Genomic DNA, 20,663 nt, shown 5'->3' on the forward strand with positions numbered 1-20,663 from the left:
TTATTTCCCCGCAGCGAGTTTTACTCACCGCGAATTTCTGCCTCTGGGCTGGGAAAGTGTTGATGTTGCACGCGTCAGACATCCCCATCGCCCTAAATTGATAAGAGTCGCGCGGCTGCTGATCCTCCTCCTTCCACACCCCTGATACCTGATACCCTTGATATTCCCCGACTCTGCACCTGTGCCCCCTGCCAAGTCTCTTCTCTCAAAGGCGGGTCGTCCTTCCTCCTATACCTTAAATGGCGCGCCGTGCCTCCCGCCTTTCCGCGTCCGCGACTCCCGGGCTCGTCTCTGCACACGAGGCACCCGAAGACATGAGCCTCGACATCCCCGAACAGCTCCTCACGCCCGAGGCCAGTCGCTCTGAAACATCGAGCAACAATGAGAACGCGTTAGCAGAAGAAAAACCCGTCACGCGGCGCCGTTCAACACGAGTAGCACGCGTATCGTTGGCCGCTGACACCCTGGATACCGCACCCGAGGAAGATGAGACGCCGACTTCCTCCAGCCAGGCCTATGTGGATAGCCTTGCCAAGGCGAAGCGCACGCGCTCTTCGCTGCGGCATAGCCTTGCTGTGATAGAATCTTCTCTGTTCAAGGGCACCGCGGAAGATACCATGACGGACAACCACTCAATGGCCCCGGACACTCCCGTTTCGAAATCATCACAGGAAACCCCTTTGGAGGATATGGCTACCTCGCTTCAGCAACGGAACCTGCGAAAGCGCGTGGAGAAGGCACTGGCCGAGGATGAAGGAACCCCGAAGGCTAAGACGTCTAAGAGTAGTTCTCGCGGCTCAGTACGACGATCAACTCGTCTCAGTATTGTGGATAAAGCATCTGATCTTTTCGACCGAGCAAACAGTGTTTTGGGAAAGCGGTCGAGGAATCTGGGTGAAAAAGGCAAGGAACTAGGTCGACGCGCCAGCCTTCGTTCTCGACATGTCGCGCCTGAAAAGGAGGATGCCGGCCCTGCGCCCGCTGAGCCTGCATCAAAGAAGCGTCGAGTCTCTGAAAGCGATTTGTCCAAGCTGCAGGCTCAGGAAGCTAGCCGTTCGCAGGAAGCTAGCCGTTCAGAAGAACCAACAGCCCCGGCTGTAAAGCAGTATAAACCCAAACGCTGGCTGTCACATGGACTGTATACTGGCCAAGAACCGACCGATTCACCCCCGAAACAACGTCGAAGCAAGACCTCCTCTAAAGCGAGCGGTATTCCTCAACAGCGGAAACTTATGCCTATGCCAATGTTTGCCGGGGCACGTATGATTCAAAGCGGCCGGAATTATCAGGTTCCATTCGATATCTTCTCACCTCTTCCGCCTGGTCAACCCAAGCCGAACGAGTGGCGCAAAACTAACAAGAGTGAGTTGATATAATCTTTTGGGAAAAAAAAAGAAAAAGGATGGCACTAATAAAAGTCAGACGTATTCATTGGCGATGCCTCCAGTGAATGGAGAGCCAACAAGAAGCTGGAGCTTTCTACCTGCATGTGCGAGGAAGAGACTGGCTGCGATGAAGACTGCCAGAATCGCTATATGTTCTACGAATGCGACAGTGGTAACTGCCGACTGGGCCCGGAGTGCGGTAACCGCAACTTTTCTGAGCTCAAACAGCGAACCAAGGCTGGCGGCAAGTACAATGTTGGAGTTGAGGTGATCAAGACTGTGGATCGTGGATACGGTGTCCGCAGCAACCGCACATTCGAGCCCAACCAGATTATTGTTGAGTATACTGGTGAGATTATCACACAGATTGAGTGTGAGAGGAGAATGAGATCGGTGTACAAGAATAACGAAGTGAGTAGCCCTGGACGCATTACTTCGGATGATTATTGACTCTGGGACAGTGCTACTATCTGATGTACTTTGATCAAAACATGATCATTGATGCCACTCGAGGATCCATTGCTCGCTTTGTCAACCATTCGTGTGAACCTAATTGCCGTATGGAGAAGTGGACTGTTGCCGGGAAGCCGCGCATGGCCCTTTTTGCCGGAGAGAACGGCATCATGACTGGACAAGAGCTGAGCTACGACTACAACTTCAAGTTGGTCCTTCTTACACACCCTATGCCTTTGGATATACTGACATTGCAATTAGCCCGTATTCTAGCAAGAACGTCCAACAGTGTCGTTGTGGAGCAGAGAACTGCCGAGGAATCCTTGGCCCTCGTCCAAAGGATAAGGATCAACGTCCCAAGATTGTGGAGGAAAAGAAGGTTGTGATAAAGAACAAGAAGATGATCAGCACAAAGCGAAAGCTTGCAGATGAAGATGAAAGCACTAACGCTCGTGGAGGAAAGAAGCGTAAGATGATCACGTCCAAGTCAATCAAGGCTAGCGTCAAGAAAGTCATGGCCAAGGCTACCACTGTACGCGGAAAGGCGGTTGCGAAGAAGGCAACCACCACAGCCCGAGGCAAGACTGTCTCCAAGCAGGGCGTCAAACTGCCCAAGGTGAAACCAGCTGCCAGAGTCAAGGCTGCTGTTCGGGGACCCCGACGAAAGGCGGACACTGCGAAGATTGCACCAGCCTCCCCTGCCAAGAATTCGCCCCTCAAGCGGCCATCTGCTGAGACCAAAAAGCAGATTCTTGCTGCCGCCGCCAAGGGCTCCAGGTCACAGGCTAAGAAGTCGCCCGCAAAATCTCCTGCCAAGTCACCCGGAAAGCTTGGTCGGAAGCCTGGCCCCAAGCCTGGTCCCCGTAAAGCACCGACGAAGAGCCCTATCAAGGCTCGGATGACAACCAAAGATAAGGGCACCGTGGCAGCGTCAAGTCCTGCTAAGGTGAAGACTGCCAAAGGCAAGGGTTTGGGTGCGAGTGTGCGAAACGCAGCGAAGAACATGATGCGCGGCGTTAAGGGAATGAAGAAATAAAAACACAAATCCTCGGTCCGGTCTATCGGAATGAGTTGTAGGATGCTTTGTTCAACAGCAAGCCTTGCACTCGCAGTTGGACCTCGATCTCTCGACAATCCAGCACAACACAACACATCAGCTAGCCAGTGGCAGAACATCATTTTCCATTGGTCATGCTGTTCTTCTTTTCTTCTATCGAAATTTAACTTCAAGCCAAACGACTCGATTACTTGAGAAACTGCTGTCTTATTCTGTCAGGTTATGCAACAACCTCGAACCGACCCAAGTCAGCAATTATCATTGTTTCTTCCTTCTAATAACCCCAATCCAATTGTTGACCAATTTCCCCTTTGGCTCGAATCCGAGCACTGTTTTGACAACCCCAATGTTTTACTCCTTTGTTTATTCAATTCCCCTGTCCGGTGTCCGAACATGCCCGCACTACCTGTTTTATTCCTCTCTACTTGGCACCCCTGGTGGCGTTCTCACTCGATGCCCTTTTCCCTTGAACTTGTCTTTCGGCTTGATGTTTTGTTTCACTGTTCAATTCATCCCAAACATCTTGCTACTTTTGTCTATTTTCCTATTGAATTATGTGCGCCATGGTCACGAATGATACTTGCTCGGGTTGGCTCGGCTGGTAAGGTGCTGGTGCTTTTTGTGTCTGGTCTTTGTGTAGCCGGGGTATAAACATCAAATTCAACATGTTTCAGCCGATAGATCCTCGGTAAAGCGTACATGTATATAACAACCTTTAAAGCTGGTAGGGCAAGTAGCTAACCCCCACCGGATCCAAGACGGTGAAAGCCTCAATAACAGCGGTGCCATTATCCAACCGTAGAATAAGATTGTTCTAGGAAACGCTTCCAACCCACCTTTCAGGACACATTATAGTTTGGCACATCATTGTTTCCGAGCAATTCAAGTTCTGGGTGCCTTCCGTAGATCATCCGTTGTATCTTAACACAAGAATCCCAATTCAGTATTCTAGGATGGACCTTAAAATATACACAGCATACTCCATAGAAAGCCGACTACTGTCTTTAAGATAGTTTCAAAATAAAGCATCTCAACGAAATAATTTCGGAAGTACAGACCAAGAATGATGTTTCCTATCATGGCTAAATCGTTTAGCCCACCAAGCATGATTTCTTCTATGAATCTAAACAGGTGCACTGCCCGCCTAAAACACCACATTGGGGGTAGCCATCGTCGCAACAATGTATATCGGAGCATGCACTGGAGCAGATCGAGCAATCTGTAGATGCCACATAGGCCAATGAATAGAATGGAACGGATGTAGAAAGATGACCACGGTGCCATATCTTACTATTAGAGTGTGCGTAGTTCAACTTAGTAGCCTCAGTAGTCGCACCCATACTAGCTGTAGGGGGAGGAAACTACCTACGCTATTCTAGAGTTTGTCCCGTTCTTTTCGGGTGGAGAGCGAATCAGTACCTCCCTTGCTGGCCCGTTCAAGCACAGAGCCAGCGACACAGCACACAGTTAGACAGAACGCCATGAATATTTTCATGGCTGTGAGTGTCTCTTGGCGAATACAGTGGGAAAGTTACTGTGCTGGGGGCCAGGGTGCAAATCGAGGCTGCTTGGAGTTCGTGTTTCCGGATGCCCCGCATAGTAACAACTTTATATAAAGGAAAGTTGATGCTCAAAGATTTCTTTGCGATTAGTCCCTTGCGGAAATAGAAGATCTGGGTCACATATGCAAATGGCGCCATTCTGACAACGCAAGTATCGAGAGAGGGGCAAGGTTTAGAAGCAAGTATCCTAGACATTGAAGGTCTAAGTGGTTGAGAACAAGAATGAACCATGCCACCGAGATGTTGCCTCGGACTGATTCCTACCATGATATGCTCAGAAGGAGCCGCTCCCAAAGCCAAAATTGCTCTACACTTCCGGGATCGGTATCGTCCTCTTCCCGTTCTCGACCCAGTCACGAATGATCTCGAGAATCCGGGAGTATCCCAAGGACCCACAGCTCTCAGCCCCGCTGAGCATCTTGTTGACAGGTGGGTACGGTGCCCCACCCCCAAGAATAGTATCACCTTTACTTCGTCTCCTGCCTCTGCTGTTCAGCCATGAAGAGCTCATCTTGGATGTCGTCTGAAAAGCCTTTGTGCTTCTATATGATACTTCCTGTTTTGGCATAGGTCACCAAATAGCTGAGGTTTTGCCTTTTCCCTACTGATCTAGCTAACAGTAGGCAAGTGACATGACATGCAACCGAATCACCCTTCACCAAGGCATAGAGTCGACGCTATTACCGACCGCATGCATTTTAGGCAGCATCGAGCTGGGCATCAATGGTGGTTCCTTTCTTGAGCACAACGCTAGGGCTGCTTGTATGGGAGTTTTTGTCTAATATCATCCTACGGGGATCACATCCATACGACTGCGTAGATTACGATATATGGCTGTGATTTAGGGTCAAGACAATTGCCAGTATTATCGAACTATAACCGAACTAAGTTGTCTTTTATACTTGAGCAAGTGCCATATCCAGAATTGTGGTGATAAATCTTGATGTGAAGATCTTATCGGCTCTATGTGGAATTGGGGATGTTGTAATGCTGAAGATTCGCTAGGTAGGCTAAGGGTGATTTCTCAAGGCCATGTTCGTGGGCCAGTTCGCTGTAGACTCCATATCAGTACATTTGGAGTTAATAATCGGGTTTAGAGATAAGCAATTTGAAGCTTGATAACCTAAGTGTGCTACAGCCTAAAGAGGTAATATATTGCATGTAATGTTTCGACTCAGATCCATTTCACTTCAAGAGAGTTTACAAGAAAGACAACCATTATCGACTCCTTTACTCCGGCCAACCAATGATCACGCGTACATACATCGTGTAAGAAAATAAGAATGGTGGGGATATGTCCCATTCATTGTACAAAAAAGAGCTGCAGAAGAATTCTGATGACTTTGATTATGCGGATTCCGCGGGAGGAGCCTCGGGCTCATCCTTGTTCTCTTCTGGCGCGGACTCTGCTTGTGTGGACTCAGGGATAGGAGATGCTTCCTGCTCGGCTGGGGGCGCTGATGCCTCTGGCTCGGTCTCGGCAGGGGCTGCGTCTTCGGTGCTGGGAACTGGTTCGGGGGCAGATTCAACGGGCTCAATCTCAGTGGGTTGAGATTCGGATGGTGACTCGTCATCCTTAGCTGTGACGGGCTCGGGTCGTGGTGCATCACCCATTTCCACATCTTCTTGAGCTTCAGAGATGCCAACGTCCGCTTCGGGACTTGCTTCCTGGCCTTTTGCGGCCTCTGGAGCAGAGGCATCAGTGGATTCTTGCGCTTCTGCCTCGGACTGGGCCAGCTCGTCGACAGCGGGCTTAGATTCTGTTGTTTCTTCAGATGCTTCTGTCGGCTGCACAGGCTCTTCCTCCTCTGCGGGCTCTGATGGCTCATCGACAGGCTTCTCGAGGTCGGCAGATGGAGGAGCCAAGGAAGTCTCATCAACACCCTCGAATTGGGCCTCGGCTTTGACTTCACTGGTTGACGGTTGAGACACTTCTTGAGCAGGATTCTCATTTGCTGAAGGCTCCGCCGCGCTGTTCGTAGTAGGGAGTGAGGACGGCTCAGGAGCTTCAGACTCTTCTTTGGGCGCTTCATCGCCCACAGACTCCGTAGTAGTTGGGACCGGCTGTTCAGCAGTGATCTCTTCAATCGTCTCCGTAGGCAGACCTGGTGTTGCAGAAGGGGAGGCGGGGGCATCGGCATCGGTCTGAGGGGTTTCTGTTGCAGCTGCCGGTAGCTGCGAAGGCGGTTCCTGACCCGATCCAGCAACCTGCGCTTCAGGAGCCACGTCTGCCATATCGACGTCTTTGGATTCCGCCAGGGTATCGGCGGAAGGTTGAGGTGTGAATTCGGCCCCAGATTGACCACCAGGAGTCTCTGGAGTCTTCGCGTCCATCATGGACTCGTCTCCCTCGTCGCTCTCCTCACCATCCTCGCCATCCTCATCGTCGTCGTCTTGACCGGACTGGTCGACCGTCATCCGCGAGTCCTGACCTTCTCCGGAAGCAGGAGTACCCCCCTCAGCGCCAGGGGCAACGCCGTGCACTGTAGACGCATCGGCACCTTCTCCTGGGGCAAACATAACCTTCTTCTTGCGACCCTTCCCAATACCCTTGCTCTTTCGCTTCGGGGGAGGCGGTCGTCGCTTCGGAGGTTCCATCACAGCAGCTGAACCGGCCTCTGCAACCACGACACCCTCCGAGTTGACAATCCCAACGCCCTCTACGATGGTCCCAGGAGCAGGTGTCTCAGGCTTCACAGGAACCGAGCTCTGCTCAGCAAGAGTCTGAACATCTCCAGTCACCTCCCCCTCAATGCGATGCCCTTCAGGCACCCATGCCTCGTAGATAGAGATATTGCCAGTCTCCGGGTCAACCTTCTTAAACTTAGTTCTTCTCATAGGCAGTGATCCCGAGCTTCCATCGACCGAAGCACCGCCATAAAGCGACAACAATCCAGGACGTCTCTTAGCAAGGAACTCCGCCTCCGGCGGCTCCATATGCTTGGGAAGAGTCAGCCACTTGCGACTGGTGAAGCTGCGGTCCATTTGAACAGCGCCCGTGGTTTGATCATCGGTTTTATTCTGGTCGTTCTCCTCCTTTTCGGCGGCTGTAGTGTTCTGGCGAATATAAATACATCCTGCACGCGCAGCGCGCAACAATGCTTTGCTGACCGCAGGCAAGAGGTCGCTGTCGCGCGGCATGGGCAGCTCCGGGAGGACTGGGGCCCCGGGGCCTTGGACACCGAAGTCTGAGTCGTCGACGGCCTTGGGTGCTTGGGAGTAGGTGTGTGTTTGTTTTGACCAGCGGCGGACGGGCAATCCTTCGAAGACATCATGGTCAATTTGGCCGGTTCGGGTGCGGTTAGGGCCGTCGAGGTGTCGCCCTGAGCGCGAGGACCTGAACTGTAAAGGTTGTTAGTGATGAGACTCCCCAATTGACGGTCATTCTTTTTTTCGGTGCCCGCGGACCGGTGGTAGCTGGTCTAGTCCAGGACAGGGCGCGTGATTGCGGACGCAAGGTGAGAGAGACGTACAGTCGATGGCATGATGAGCGGCCCTGCGGTCCTTTTACCCCAAAGGAGCGCGAGATTAAGCGCTCAAAGTAACCGGAGGCGGAGGGATGGGTGTGAAAGCTGGGTGGAGTGGATTGGCGGAGCTGGAGCGGATGGGCGGAGCGTAGCGTTGCTTCCGTCGCGTTGCGATGGCGCAGGATCGTAGGGAGCATCACGTGACTTACAAACCGTCGCAAAATGAGTCTCTCAGTCAACAATACAAATAGATACTACTATTCCTTGCAATTCATATTAGAGCGGAGAAAATGTGTCTATTGTGATACTCGGAGAGAAATAGAATTGCCCCGTGGCTGCGCTCGCACTATATTACAGAAGAAAAGAATCCAGGCCCATCGTGCAGGTCACCACTGGCTCGTCGAGTATTCATTCAACGCGATGAAGTAATTGCAATTCTTTCCGTTTGTGGCTTTTTAGCCATTTAGTCCCAACTAAGACAGGTCAGCGACTGGACGCTGGGATATGTGATGCGATAAGATCAGAGCCTATGCGTACCCGGTGTCCTTCTGGCGAACGATGTTACCATGGTCGCCTTTCTCCTTTCCCTAGGATGTTGTTAATTGAGCTGTTCGGAGGCTTTGCAAATACCGGAAATGCTTACGCTCTTTTGACCCTCCACCACCATTTTGTCGAGTTGGTAGAACTGGCTGATAACCGTTTGCCTCTGCAATTAGTGTTAGCTTGATTTTTCTTATGCACCCAAGGCCAAGCGGGTTTCATAGCCATCCAAGGCGCGATTGAAGATGGGTTCTTTGGCTGCTCAGGGGGTAATGCAAACCGGGGTGGCCGGTGCGATTCTACCCCCATCCAAGGAATCCGTCTCAACCCCGCCTCGAATAATACAGTGACTAACCTTCAACAGACGCAGATCCTGAAGTCCAGTCTGGATCAACTCCTGTATCCGACGCTCCTCCGACTCATTCTGGTGCTCACGGAATGAGTCTCTCGTCTTGCGACGGGCATATTCACGGAAGTTGTAGTTGGAGAACTGCGAAGATTGACGCATAAGGGAGCGGAACTACACCAAGGTGAAGTCAGTAGACTGCAACACGAATCACGGACGGTCTGGTGTCGATCAACCCAGATATCGCGTTCCGAAGGCCACTTACCAAAGACCGGGCCTGGAAGGCGGTATCGCGGTGCAAAGATGCAACAGACATGGTGAATGGCAAGGCGAATATGAAGAGATCAAAGCTCAAACGACTGCGTTCTCTGAAAACACAGAAATCGTTGTATTTCGGAAGGCGTCGCGCGTAGCCGCGGAGATGTACGACGTAGACGGAGGTGGCGGTTCAGGCTTCCGCTCAAGTCACAGGGCGATCTGGGGAAACGAGAGACGCGGAATCGCACAAAAGACGTCAAGGGTGAAGTCGGCCACAGATTCAGGGCGCTTATCGACAGCAGATAACTCGAAGTGGTGAACAGTGAGAAAGTTGGGGATTTGAGCGAAGCGCAAGGCGGGAAATTCTTTTGCGTTCGGAGACGCCAAAATGACGGAGTTACCGGGGCCGAGCTCCTGCGCTCCACGGTTCTCTGTCTTGCAGAATCCCCACAACATTGGCACTTTTCTCTGCATTGCATCAGCTAGAAATCAGCTAGATCCATACGGCTCTACTTGATGGCTCAAATTCCTACGCCACCTGCGTCGCGACCGGGCTCGGAGGCCCCCGAGGCCAAGTTGAAGCCTGCGGAAGCTTCGTCGGAGTTGCTTGCTTCCTTGGATGCGCTGCTTGAGCAGTATCTACACCTACTTGACCGGCAGCAAAAGCTACAGTCGGGACTTTCGAAGCATCTTTCGTCGGTATGAACCCTATCTCCTATCAATGGACTCTTGCAAGATGCTGATCATCGGACTAGGGGTTTCTTGCTCTTGCCCATGCAAACTACACCTGTCCTCCCGGCCGCCGCTATGGCCGTGACTACTACGACGATCGGATGAAGACGAACCAGAAGATGTATGCAGCTCCAGATTTAGTGGTGATTGTGAAATTGCTGACCTTTCGCGAACAGCTCCATCCAACGCGATCAAGACGTGGAAGAGGCCGAGGCTAAGGCCACGAAAGACTCTCAACATGAAGCGGATACACCTGCCACGAGCGATCTCGAGTACAACTTTCAAATAGAACCAATCCTCAACCGCGAGGGAAAGGAGAAGATGGACGACAAAGACGATGCGGACAAGTCACCCATCGAAAACGAACCCACTGAGGCATTGCAACCAGAGGATACAGCGAAGAATGGAAGTGATGCAGCTTCCGCAACCGAAGACTCCAGGGCCGTCACCGAAACGGACAAGCCAGCGGAGGAGCCCAAAAAGCCTCGCAAGAAATTCCGTTCCGACGATCCCATCTACTGGTACGGCATCCTGGTACCGCTGTCCCTACGCAACGCCCAGAAATCCTTTACAGACGGTATACAGAGTCAAGTACCCGAATTGGCGGGAACGATTGTGGAAATGCGTGCTCTGGAACAAAGGATTACCCAAGTACGCGCCAATCTTGGGGATCTTCACTGTCAAGAGTGATCGTCAATGACGCTAGGTGGGAGATCAACAGTCACCCTGGGCATCATATATATCACATACATCTATAGTCACATCCTCCCACCCCCTGACCCCTGAGGGTGATGAATGCAATTTTGTATGCAAGCATATTAGAATCGTATCCTCTGTAGCGTGACCCGCCAATATCGCGCGGTGGATAGACCATGTGCTTCAGGACCACAATCACGAACGGTGGATTCGGATGGACGGCACCAGGGAGCTCCCTCTGGATCATGGTAGTAATTGTGTACCGCTTGTACGTTGACGCTCTACGCTCGTCGGACAAGTGCATTGTCTGAAAGGCGAGCCTCTTGCCCGACTCGAAGCATATTCTCCGCGCCCCTTTCCACCATTAGGAATCCCATCAATGATCCTTCAGACAACCCTGGCCGAGGCAACGGCGGCACTCTTATCACCCATTATTGTGTCGAATTTGTAGAATTCGAATGCCTACCCTTATTGGAAAACCTCTCAAACTCTTGACTTGTTTTAAGCGAAGGGCCCCTCAATATGAGACGTAGCGTCGGAGACTAACTCCTGGGACGACCCCCACTCTAAGGCCCGACCCCGAGATCTCTTAAAATGATTCGTGCGCTCGATCCCTGATTCCACTTCTCATTCGCCCAGGGTCTTAGCCAGACGGGCCTTTTAGTGCCTTTGTTGGTGGAACGATGTGAAACCCGCCGTTCCCTTTGTGATAGGATGTAACGGCGGTTCTGGGGGGCTGGAATCGCACCCGTCAGAACCGGCACATCAGCTAGGGACTGTCGATTGGTTGTCACACTGGATACTCGTCGATTCGCATCCTGATGCTTGCTGATTCTTGCTGGGTTGGGGAATGATAGGTCTCGCAGATTGGCGAGAATGAAGAACAAAATGGGAAGGAGTCATGAAGGGATCCCATATTGAATAGTAGAAGAGTAGCTTCGGCCGTTAAACCTGGACAGAGCACTCCACCCGCGCCTTCCCGTGCACGGGACGTTAAAAAACGTGAGGTTTTAATCTAGTCCGGGGACTGTGTCAGGCTGATTGCGCCCTCCTTTTCTCCTTCTTTCTTTGTCGCGACTCTCTCTTTCTCGCAGGGGCTTGAGGCTCTTCCCTTCTTTCTTTGTTGGTGCTTGGTTGTAAGTGACTACCTTGCTTGACTTCTGATTTCTCTCGGTACTTGTATCGGTCGTGTTGCAAATTGCCAACTGCAAACTGTAGCCTGCAGACTGTTTGCCCTGGGACCATGTTAACATGCTCTTGCAGGCTCCTGTTTTGAAACAGCGCTGGTTTGACACTGCCTGTTCGCCTCTCGTTGCTCTGTTACCGTGATTGTTCTACTGCTGTATGTGTTCGACAATGAACGACCGAGCTACTTGATATTGACTTGTGAACAGAGGCATTGACTGCCATTTCATTCTTTTTGATATTGTTGCTGGGATCCCGTTCGCAACTTCAATCGGCTCAGTCCAGATTCCACCGGTCTTGCCTGCATCTCGACCGCGATATCTTCGTATCGTTCTCTCGTTAACCCTGTATTCGTTCTTTTCAACTCGATCCGGAGATCGAGTATTTGATATACATCACTTCCTCATTTCATACACCAAGAAGCGATTCAGCCTTCTTGGATCTCATTGGATATTGATTACTTCTTGATGCCGCCGACAGCCCTAGCTTTGCAGACACGATATACCAACCACCGTCCAGTTCAAAAGTTATAAACCCGGCCAAGGATCAATGAGTTCCAGGCCTCCAAACACCCAGGACTCGGGGGCCAACCCATCCGGTCCCCAGCCCAGCAGAAAAGGGTCCGTTAAAAGAGCAAGAGAGCTGCTGGAGGCGGGTGTACGCCCAAATCGAGCATCGCCGTCGCCGTCGTCTGTCCCCGGACCTCCGCCGCTCAAGACCGTCCCTCCTCAGACTCAATGGCCTCTTCCAGCTTCTGGCCTTCAGCCACGCCCACTCAACCCTCAAGCGCACCCCCAGCAAGACCCTAGGTTCTGGCACCCGCGCGGTCCCCCACCGGCCAGGCCTCCACGCCCAAGCGAGGCCCCTTCCCAATTGCCTTCCCCGTCTATCTACTCTGAGAGAAGTGGACAGAGCTCCGAGACTAACGTGAACTATCGATCTCGACCAGCTCGCTCTTTTTCGCATCCTAAACCACCGCAGGCGCTAGCAATTCCTTGGCCTCGCCCCGGAGCAAAGGATGACTCCTGTGTGAGCCCTACCAGCACTTTTGATCTGACTCCCCGGATATCAATCGCCACAGACGATCTGTTCAGACATTCGACCGCTTCATCCACAAGCTCTATCCCCATTATGCCCCCGGTGCCCTGGCCAGAGCCTCATGTACCCCCCGCGAATCCCCGGACCAAAACTGCAGGACTTGCAGCGCCTAATTCTCGTTGCTCACGAGCCCGCGCATCATCTGTCTCTCCCATCCCAGAGTCCGAGGGGGAGTTCTCTGATCCTCGCCAGACATTGGGATCTCTCGCTTCAAGCCGTGCCATTCCCTCCAGCTGGGGCTCTAGTCCAGCAGAGTCTGAGATTCTAGGCGCTTATCTAGATTACGAGTCGGACGAGGATGAAGAAAAAGTGGAAATCGGCGAGGGCCAAAACGAAACACTAGTGAGAAACGCCAGTCTGGGCAAGAGGCAGAAGCCTACCATGCGCACGATCATGAAGTCCAACCCGAGCTCCGAAGTCTCAATCCCAGATTTGCCATCGTCCAATCCCCAGGAGGAGTGGAAGAAGAATGCAGCTGCTGGTCTGACTATTGGAGCTGCTGTCGGTCAAGCACTTCACCAACCTAGTCCTCTGGGGCGGCACTCTACTTCTACGACTTCGGCGGAATCTTGCGTGGACCCAGAGAAGCCTCGTTTTGCCAACGTCATGTATAATTCGGCTTCGGAGAGAGAAGTCGAGGCTTTGCCTAGCTTGCCCAAGGCTGCTCCCACCATGAGCGATAAGCGACCTGATGGACGCAAACCTCCGCGTCTTGATATGGGCGCTGTGCGAGACGCAGAGGCCCGCGGTAGTCTTTCAAGCTTGAGTGATCTGATTCGGCGTGCTACCAGACTCGCGTCGAACCTCGACCGTGGAAGAACTGCCAGCCGCGCCGACCTGGCGGCGGATCCAGAGTATAAGGGGTTCATGGGTGGTGAGTTTCTGCAAATAAATTTCACGAAAGAATCAATACGCTGACAAGATGCAGGACAACGCCGTCGCGGCTCAGGTTCTCTTTCCGATATCCTGACTTCATTCCCCAAGCCTGGATTGGCTACTCCAGACAATCGTGGCTCGTGGCCTATTTTCTTCGGACGGTCGAACCTTCGCAACGTTGAGCCTCTTAATTCCAACGACGAATTCACCAATGAGAAGCAGCCTGTCAAGCGCAAATGCTGTGGAATGCCGCGAAAATGGTTTATCGTCCTCTGCATCATTCTTTTCATCGTCCTGGTGCTCGCGATTCTCCTGCCCGTTTTCCTCATCGCCGTTCCCAAGCAAAACGCCGGCAATAACAACTCATGCGCCACCACCAACGCCTGCCAGAATGGCGGAGTATCCGTATCAAGCGGCTCCGAATGCTCCTGTGTGTGCGTGAATGGATACACTGGTTCACGGTGTACCACTGCAGGCGATTCCAGCTGTATCACATCCGAGGTTGACAACGGCTCAATCTCCACGAACGCGACCATGGGTGATTCTCTTCCGACCTTGTTCAGCGCTGCCTCGAGTATATTTGATCTCAGCCTGGACCCAGTCACCCTTATGGCCCTCTTTAGCTTGAGCAACGTCACCTGCAAGACCGAGAACGCCCTCGTCTCCTTCAGCGACGTCAATAGCAGCAGCAACACGCGCCGCTCCGTCCTCCTCCCTCTCGATCTCCCCGTGGCCGAAGAAATCCCCTCTCTCACGGTCGTACCTACCGGCACCGCACCCGCACTCGCCGCCCGCGCCGAGGCCACCAAGGACGGTATTCTCTACGAGAACTCCGGAGACAAAAGCACGACGACCCAAACGAATAGCCCAGCAACAGTCACCCATATCAGCGCAACCACTTCCACGACCACAGCGGCCGCGACGACATCCACCGCAAGCATACCGGACAAGGTGATTGAGTTCTCGCAGGTCGCGGTCCTGTACATCCTCCAGAAAACGGGCTCTATCGACTCTGCATTATTCTCCGAGTCGGAGATCAGCTCGTATCTCACGAGTGCAGATGGGTATAGTAACACGACGCAACCCGAGATCCACTTGCTAGGAGAGTTCGGACTGAACTTCAAGACGATGAAGATCAGCGTGGAGAACGGGACTTCGACCTGAGCGCCCAGTTGAGCCGAGATTTCTCATCTCACAGTTGATGTATAGTGTATATAGTACCCTGGTGGGATAGGATTAGTTATATCGGATATAGTTTTATTTTGATCTGGATATATTTTGGCCACAGGAGTCTCGGTATAATTCACCTTGTCGGAGATGACTACTCAATCCAGTTACTTACGCTTACCTAATGAAAGCCTTCAAATTAAAAATTTAACAATTTAGGCGCCAAGACCGTCTTTCCCAATTGGGACTGTCGATCACGACATTTGCAGCGGAGGTTGCGTGCTGGGTCACGTGGTGAAGTGCCGGTGAAGCCACCCACGTAACGGTATCAAGAGCTGCGCGAAACGCACGAGCATATACAAGACACGTTGATCTCTGAAATGGACTGAACGAAACTACAAGATAGCTCCATTGTATTGCAGGGGGTATATGCCGCCCCCCTGAAAATCACCTATCGCGGCCCTGAAGATCCCCGCCATAAACGAGTACGGGGAGGGGGCGCGGACTGGATTCAGCCGGGAAAGGGAAGGAGAAAACGGACGAAAAATCACAAGGACCTTGGGTCATCGTACTCTGGAAGATTGAAATGAGTGCCGGAGCAAACCATGCAGAATGGCATTGAACAGAGATGAAACCATGGCTCCTTTGTAATTCCCTGTATTAGATGAATCCGAAACGTGTCGGGAATTGAGGCGATGAATTGGATAATCATCGGGTTCCCCTGGGTTCCCGAGCGGGCCACGACCCAGGGCGTAATCTGGCTGGATGAATCGAGAAGGCCAAGACCCCAGTGACTCCACCACTGACGACTTCAGGGCCCCGGGGCACGGTGATTGTCCTGCTTTCTTACCTGGCAGGGAGACGTTTGCCTCGTGTGCGTCGTATGCCCCTCGGCCTAGATTGTTAGTGGACAGGGAAGGTTGGTAGAAGTCCGTAGGAAACTTGATAAGCATTCCCTTTCCTTCTCCACTCGTCTTTCTTTCTTTCTTTCTTTCTCCTCCATCTCTTCTGTACATTAATCAAGGGGAACTTACCCAGATCTACTATTCACAATGGCCAACGCTCCCCACGGTGGTGTCCTCAAGGACTTGCTTGCCCGCGATGCTCCCCGCCAGGCTGAGCTCGCCGCCGAGGCCGAGACCCTCCCCGCCGTCGTGCTCTCCGAGCGCCAGCTGTGCGATCTCGAGCTGATCATGAACGGTGGTTTCTCTCCTCTCGAGGGTATGTGCAATTGACTCTATTCTACGCTTCTGCCTTCGATTCTTGCGATTCCTGCGAACTCTGCGCCTCCAAAAATGGGAGTCCAGGGTCCAGGTTTTCGGTTTTTTTTTTTTCCGGGGCGGGCGGACACGCATTGGAGGGGTAATTGCTAACGCCGATCTCGCAGGTTTCATGAACCAGAAGGACTATGACGGGTATGTACTTGGATCACGCCATTGGAATGGGAATCGGTATGACACATACTAACTCTGCATAGTGTTGTCGAGAACAACCGCCTTGCCGATGGCAACGTCTTCTCCATGCCCATTACCCTCGATGCCTCCCAGAAGACCATCACCGAGAACAAGCTCAAGGCTGGTTCGCGCATCACCCTGCGTGACTTCCGTGATGACCGCAACCTGGCCATCCTGACCATTGACGACATCTACCGCGCCGACAAGTGAGTGCCTACATTTGATTTTCTTGAAACTACCCCTCCGGACTCCATCGCCGCATACTGCCGATCCCCGCATCCCTTCCATCCTTGGCAATTGATTTCCCCAATTGCATCCTATATCCCCAAAAATAATAATTTTGGGCTTCTTTGTCTTGGACGCGTGCACATATACTTTCCTCCGCTTTTTTCAACTCCTGAATGGTGGCGTTCGCGCCTCCTGATTCTGAATTACTTTACGCAATGAACGCCTAGAAGGCGGCTCGAGCTTTTTTTGTGGGTCTTTGCTGACGTGGATTGTTTCCCCCTAATTTAGAGAGAAGGAAGGCAAGCTCGTCTTCGGCGGTGACCCCGAGCACCCGGCTATCAAGTTCCTGAACGAGTCCGTCCAGGACTTCTACATTGGTGGAAAGGTTGAGGCTGTCAACAAGCTGAACCACTACGACTATGTCGCTCTCCGCTGTATGCGACCCTCCCCCGATCTATACAATTGGAATTGGAAGCTAATGAACCCCCCCAAGACACTCCCGCTGAACTGCGCGTTCACTTCGACAAGCTGGGCTGGTCCCGCGTTGTCGCCTTCCAGACCCGTAACCCCATGCACCGTGCTCACCGTGAATTGACCGTCCGCGCGGCCCGCTCTCGCCAGGCTAATGTCCTGATCCACCCCGTCGTCGGTCTCACCAAGCCCGGTGACATTGACCACTTCACCCGTGTCCGCGCTTACGAGGCTCTCCTCCCCCGTTACCCCAACGGCATGGCCGTCCTGGGTCTTCTGGGTCTGGCCATGCGTATGGGTGGTCCCCGTGAGGCCATCTGGCACGCCATTATCCGTAAGAACCATGGTGCCACCCACTTCATTGTCGGCCGTGACCACGCCGGTCCTGGTTCCAACTCCAAGGGCGAGGACTTCTACGGCCCCTACGATGCCCAGCACGCCGTCGAGAAGTACAAGGATGAGCTCGGCATCGAGGTCGTCGAGTTCCAGATGGTCACCTACCTGCCCGATACCGACGAGTACCGCCCCGTCGACCAGGTTCCCCAGGGCGTCAAGACCCTGAACATCTCTGGCACTGAGCTCCGCCGCCGCCTCCGCTCCGGTGCCCACATCCCCGAGTGGTTCTCCTACCCCGAGGTTGTCAAGATCCTCCGCGAGTCTAACCCCCCTCGCGCCAGCCAGGGTTTCACCATCTTCCTGACCGGTTACATGAACTCCGGCAAGGATGCCATCGCCCGCGCTCTCCAGGTGACCCTGAACCAGCAGGGTGGCCGCTCCGTCTCCCTCCTCCTCGGTGACACCGTCCGCCACGAGCTCTCCTCCGAGCTCGGCTTCACCCGCGAGGACCGCCACACCAACATCCAGCGCATTGCCTTCGTCGCCTCCGAGCTGACCCGCTCCGGCGCCGCCGTCATCGCTGCCCCTATCGCCCCCTACGAGGCCTCCCGCAAGTACGCCCGCGACGCCGTCTCCCAGAACGGCTCCTTCTTCCTCGTGCACGTCGCCACTCCCCTCGAGCACTGCGAGAAGACCGACAAGCGCGGCATCTATGAGGCTGCCCGCCGCGGCGAGATCAAGGGCTTCACTGGTGTCGATGACCCCTATGAGGCTCCTGAGAAGGCCGACCTTGTCGTCGATGCCTCCAAGCAGACCGTTCGCTCTATTGTTCACGAGATTATTCTCATTCTTGAGAGCCAGGGCTTCCTTGAGCGTCAGTAGATTGTTTGATCTTGCTGGTTTCTATTTTCTTTTGTTTTTGAGGCTATCTTACCCATAGAAACGTTTACTTGCTTTTAATTGCAAATGAATTCCCGATTCCCCGAAATTAGATTCAATATCAAAAATCTTGTTTCCTATACTATGCTTCCTCTTAAATATATAGTATTAGCAACCTTTGAAGTAGCACGAGGCCTAGTAATGTCGTCTGGGTTGACTTGAGAAAAAGGAATCACGCCATATTTAGCTTAGATGACATCAAGAGATCAGTATCCAAGACACGATCTACGCCTAGAATAACTTTAAATAATACTTAAAAAGTGGCCAAACCGCATCTTCAATCCCGTGAATCTAGACCGTGAAGAGCGTCAACCTATTTCTCAAAGGGGGCCAATCCGGACCATAAAAAGTGTCAACTTGGGAAGAAAAACGTTGCCAACTTGGGCCGTAGCAAATCTTGAGTCTGTGTTCAATCACTTCTGAAAGATGTCAAATCTCTCGTGAAAAGTGGCCAACCCGCACTTAAAAGAGGGTCAATCTGGGCCATAAGGGGCTTCAATTGAGGTTTCAAGAAGCATCAAGTCCATGTATAATCATGTCGAAAAGTTCATCAGCCTAAGCTATAACTAGCACCAACGTATACCTTAAGGAGCTTCAATAAAGACCGCAATAAGTTCTTACATAATACCAACCCGGTCTGTAACAAGCCTCAATCCGAGCCTTGAATAGGGTTGAACTGGACCGTAAACTAGCTTATAGTTACCTGAAACCTATTTAAGTAGCCTCTCATAAGAGTGTGTGTAGCCAAGATAGTCTATTCCTCCAGTAATTCATCACTCTTGCGCACATCTCCGTATCCAGCTATCCTCTTCTGACAAATGGTTAACCTGGGCCATATCAATTGTCAAGTTGATGTCACTTCGTACCTTCGGGAGCATCCATCTGAGCCGTAAAAGGTAGACTCATGCTTAATGATAAGTAATAGGTAGTATCTAATTTCAACATACACGGCGTCAATCGTTGGTGCCATTCAAGCCCTAGAATTAACTAGTGAAATGGGGGTGGCTCGATGGCTGTCTGGCAATGCAGACTATGCGCCAGCAACGTATACATACACTCCCAAAGACTCAGGAAGGCATAATGGACATGCTCTGTAGGTGGATATCTCGCTTTATCCTTGGATCTATATCTTGAAATAGGGAAACCGAAAAGTGCAGTCATATTCCGAATAGTTGCTCCGCCTGTGTGTGTCCATGTAGGAGAGAAGAATGCAGATAGCCCAAGGCATGTAAGGCACCTCAGGCATAATATATACCATGTCTCCGCTGTCACCACTACACTAGCTATCGTCCTGCTTTAAAAGTACTAAATTTATTAACTTTACCAACTGTCTCTGAAGATTGTGTTCCGGTGACTTGATGTGGAATCTTGAAAGCAGATAGGAGAATTCAAAATTACTGAAGCAACATCTAATTGAATCGATACTGTAAGGATAGAACGGCTTAGCCTGGTGTTGGAGTGAACACTATTCCTACTCTAGCCTAGTACTATAAACTAGTGCACGCTCAGAGATTCTCTCATCTCTGTCAGCTGGTCGACTCAATAGACAAATATCTCTTGGTTGCGTCTTCTCTTGCTTGCGTCATACTCTATACTGACCGACTCATCATGACGCAGATAAAGCTCAATTTTATCACAGGAAACAAACACAAATTGGCCGAGGTGCAGGCCATCCTTGGCAGTGCGTTTGAGATAAGCAGCCAACCAGTCGATGTCACCGAAATCAAGGAAGTATAGAAGAGATCGCGAAGGAAAAGGCCAGACGCGCCTGCGCAGCAGTGAGCAGCATTTCTAAGTACTCGCGTATCGACAGAGCATGGCTTATAAGCGAAGTAGATCAACGGCTCTGCTTTGACTGAAGACACGGCGCTAGATATCCACGCGCTCAATGGACTTCCTGGGCCCTACATGTAAGTTGCCCCTCCAGTCTTTGTCATTCTGGTTACAGGCTGATGTAGAGTAGCCGATATTTTTTCACTGCTTTAGGCAATGAAGGATTAAACAAAATGCTGGATGGCTTCAATGACAGAACGGCCGAATCAGTGTGTACGTTGGCCTTCTGCAGTGGACCTGGGGCCGATCCCATTATCTTTCAGGGAAGGACTAAGGTAAGTAAAATGAGCTGTTCCTAAGTTCCCTAATTTCTTGCATCTGACCTCATCATGAAGGGAATTATTGTGCGGCCAAGAGGCCCAGCAGATTTTGGTCAGTAGATCTCGAAATTTGTGTCTATGACTCTTCATTTTAATGCCTAGAACTTGTAGCCTACGATCCAATTTTTGAGGTTGGTGGAAAGACATACGCCGAAACGGAGAAGGAAGAGAAGGTAACGCGTCTTCATTATCATTTCGTTTCACTATTTGGCACAGATGAAGATGGCACAAAAGATGATACATACTAAGTTCACTAGAAC

The 20,663-nt window shown here is 51.8% G+C and overlaps 5 protein-coding genes across 5 annotated transcripts; 4 read left to right on the forward strand and 1 right to left on the reverse strand.

Annotated features, from left to right (window-relative positions):
* Positions 1 to 239: 239 nt before the first annotated feature.
* Positions 240 to 2,874, forward strand: N7443_007575 (putative histone-lysine N-methyltransferase (Ash1); the record flags this gene model as incomplete). Its single annotated transcript, XM_056887631.1, has 4 exons — positions 240 to 1,362; positions 1,423 to 1,796; positions 1,847 to 2,046; positions 2,100 to 2,874. The coding sequence occupies 4 exons, from the start codon at positions 240 to 242 to the stop codon at positions 2,872 to 2,874; spliced, it is 2,472 nt and encodes an 823-aa protein (XP_056739322.1).
* A 2,930-nt stretch (positions 2,875 to 5,804) lies between these two features.
* Positions 5,805 to 9,524, reverse strand: N7443_007576 (uncharacterized protein; the record flags this gene model as incomplete). Its single annotated transcript, XM_056887632.1, has 7 exons — positions 5,805 to 7,799; positions 7,969 to 8,128; positions 8,462 to 8,511; positions 8,568 to 8,630; positions 8,820 to 8,984; positions 9,076 to 9,178; positions 9,280 to 9,524. 7 exons carry the CDS (start codon positions 9,522 to 9,524, stop codon positions 5,805 to 5,807), a joined length of 2,781 nt encoding a protein of 926 aa, XP_056739323.1.
* Positions 9,525 to 9,584: 60 nt separating this feature from the next.
* N7443_007577 (uncharacterized protein) lies at positions 9,585 to 10,490 on the forward strand (the record flags this gene model as incomplete). Its single annotated transcript, XM_056887633.1, has 3 exons — positions 9,585 to 9,767; positions 9,824 to 9,921; positions 9,977 to 10,490. The coding sequence occupies 3 exons, from the start codon at positions 9,585 to 9,587 to the stop codon at positions 10,488 to 10,490; spliced, it is 795 nt and encodes a 264-aa protein (XP_056739324.1).
* A 1,740-nt stretch (positions 10,491 to 12,230) lies between these two features.
* N7443_007578 (uncharacterized protein) lies at positions 12,231 to 14,819 on the forward strand (the record flags this gene model as incomplete). The annotated part of the gene is made up of 2 exons (XM_056887634.1): positions 12,231 to 13,653; positions 13,708 to 14,819. 2 exons carry the CDS (start codon positions 12,231 to 12,233, stop codon positions 14,817 to 14,819), a joined length of 2,535 nt encoding a protein of 844 aa, XP_056739325.1.
* A 1,055-nt stretch (positions 14,820 to 15,874) lies between these two features.
* Positions 15,875 to 18,193, forward strand: sC (sulfate adenylyltransferase; the record flags this gene model as incomplete). Its single annotated transcript, XM_056887635.1, has 5 exons — positions 15,875 to 16,043; positions 16,210 to 16,237; positions 16,300 to 16,482; positions 16,793 to 16,938; positions 16,998 to 18,193. The coding sequence occupies 5 exons, from the start codon at positions 15,875 to 15,877 to the stop codon at positions 18,191 to 18,193; spliced, it is 1,722 nt and encodes a 573-aa protein (XP_056739326.1).
* Between the last annotated feature and the right edge of the window lie 2,470 nt (positions 18,194 to 20,663).

The sequence above is a fragment of the Penicillium atrosanguineum genome (genome assembly GCF_028827265.1).
Source record: "Penicillium atrosanguineum strain IBT 20685 chromosome Unknown utg000006l_segment0_segment0, whole genome shotgun sequence".
Classification (NCBI taxonomy): Eukaryota; Fungi; Ascomycota; class Eurotiomycetes; order Eurotiales; family Aspergillaceae; genus Penicillium; species Penicillium atrosanguineum.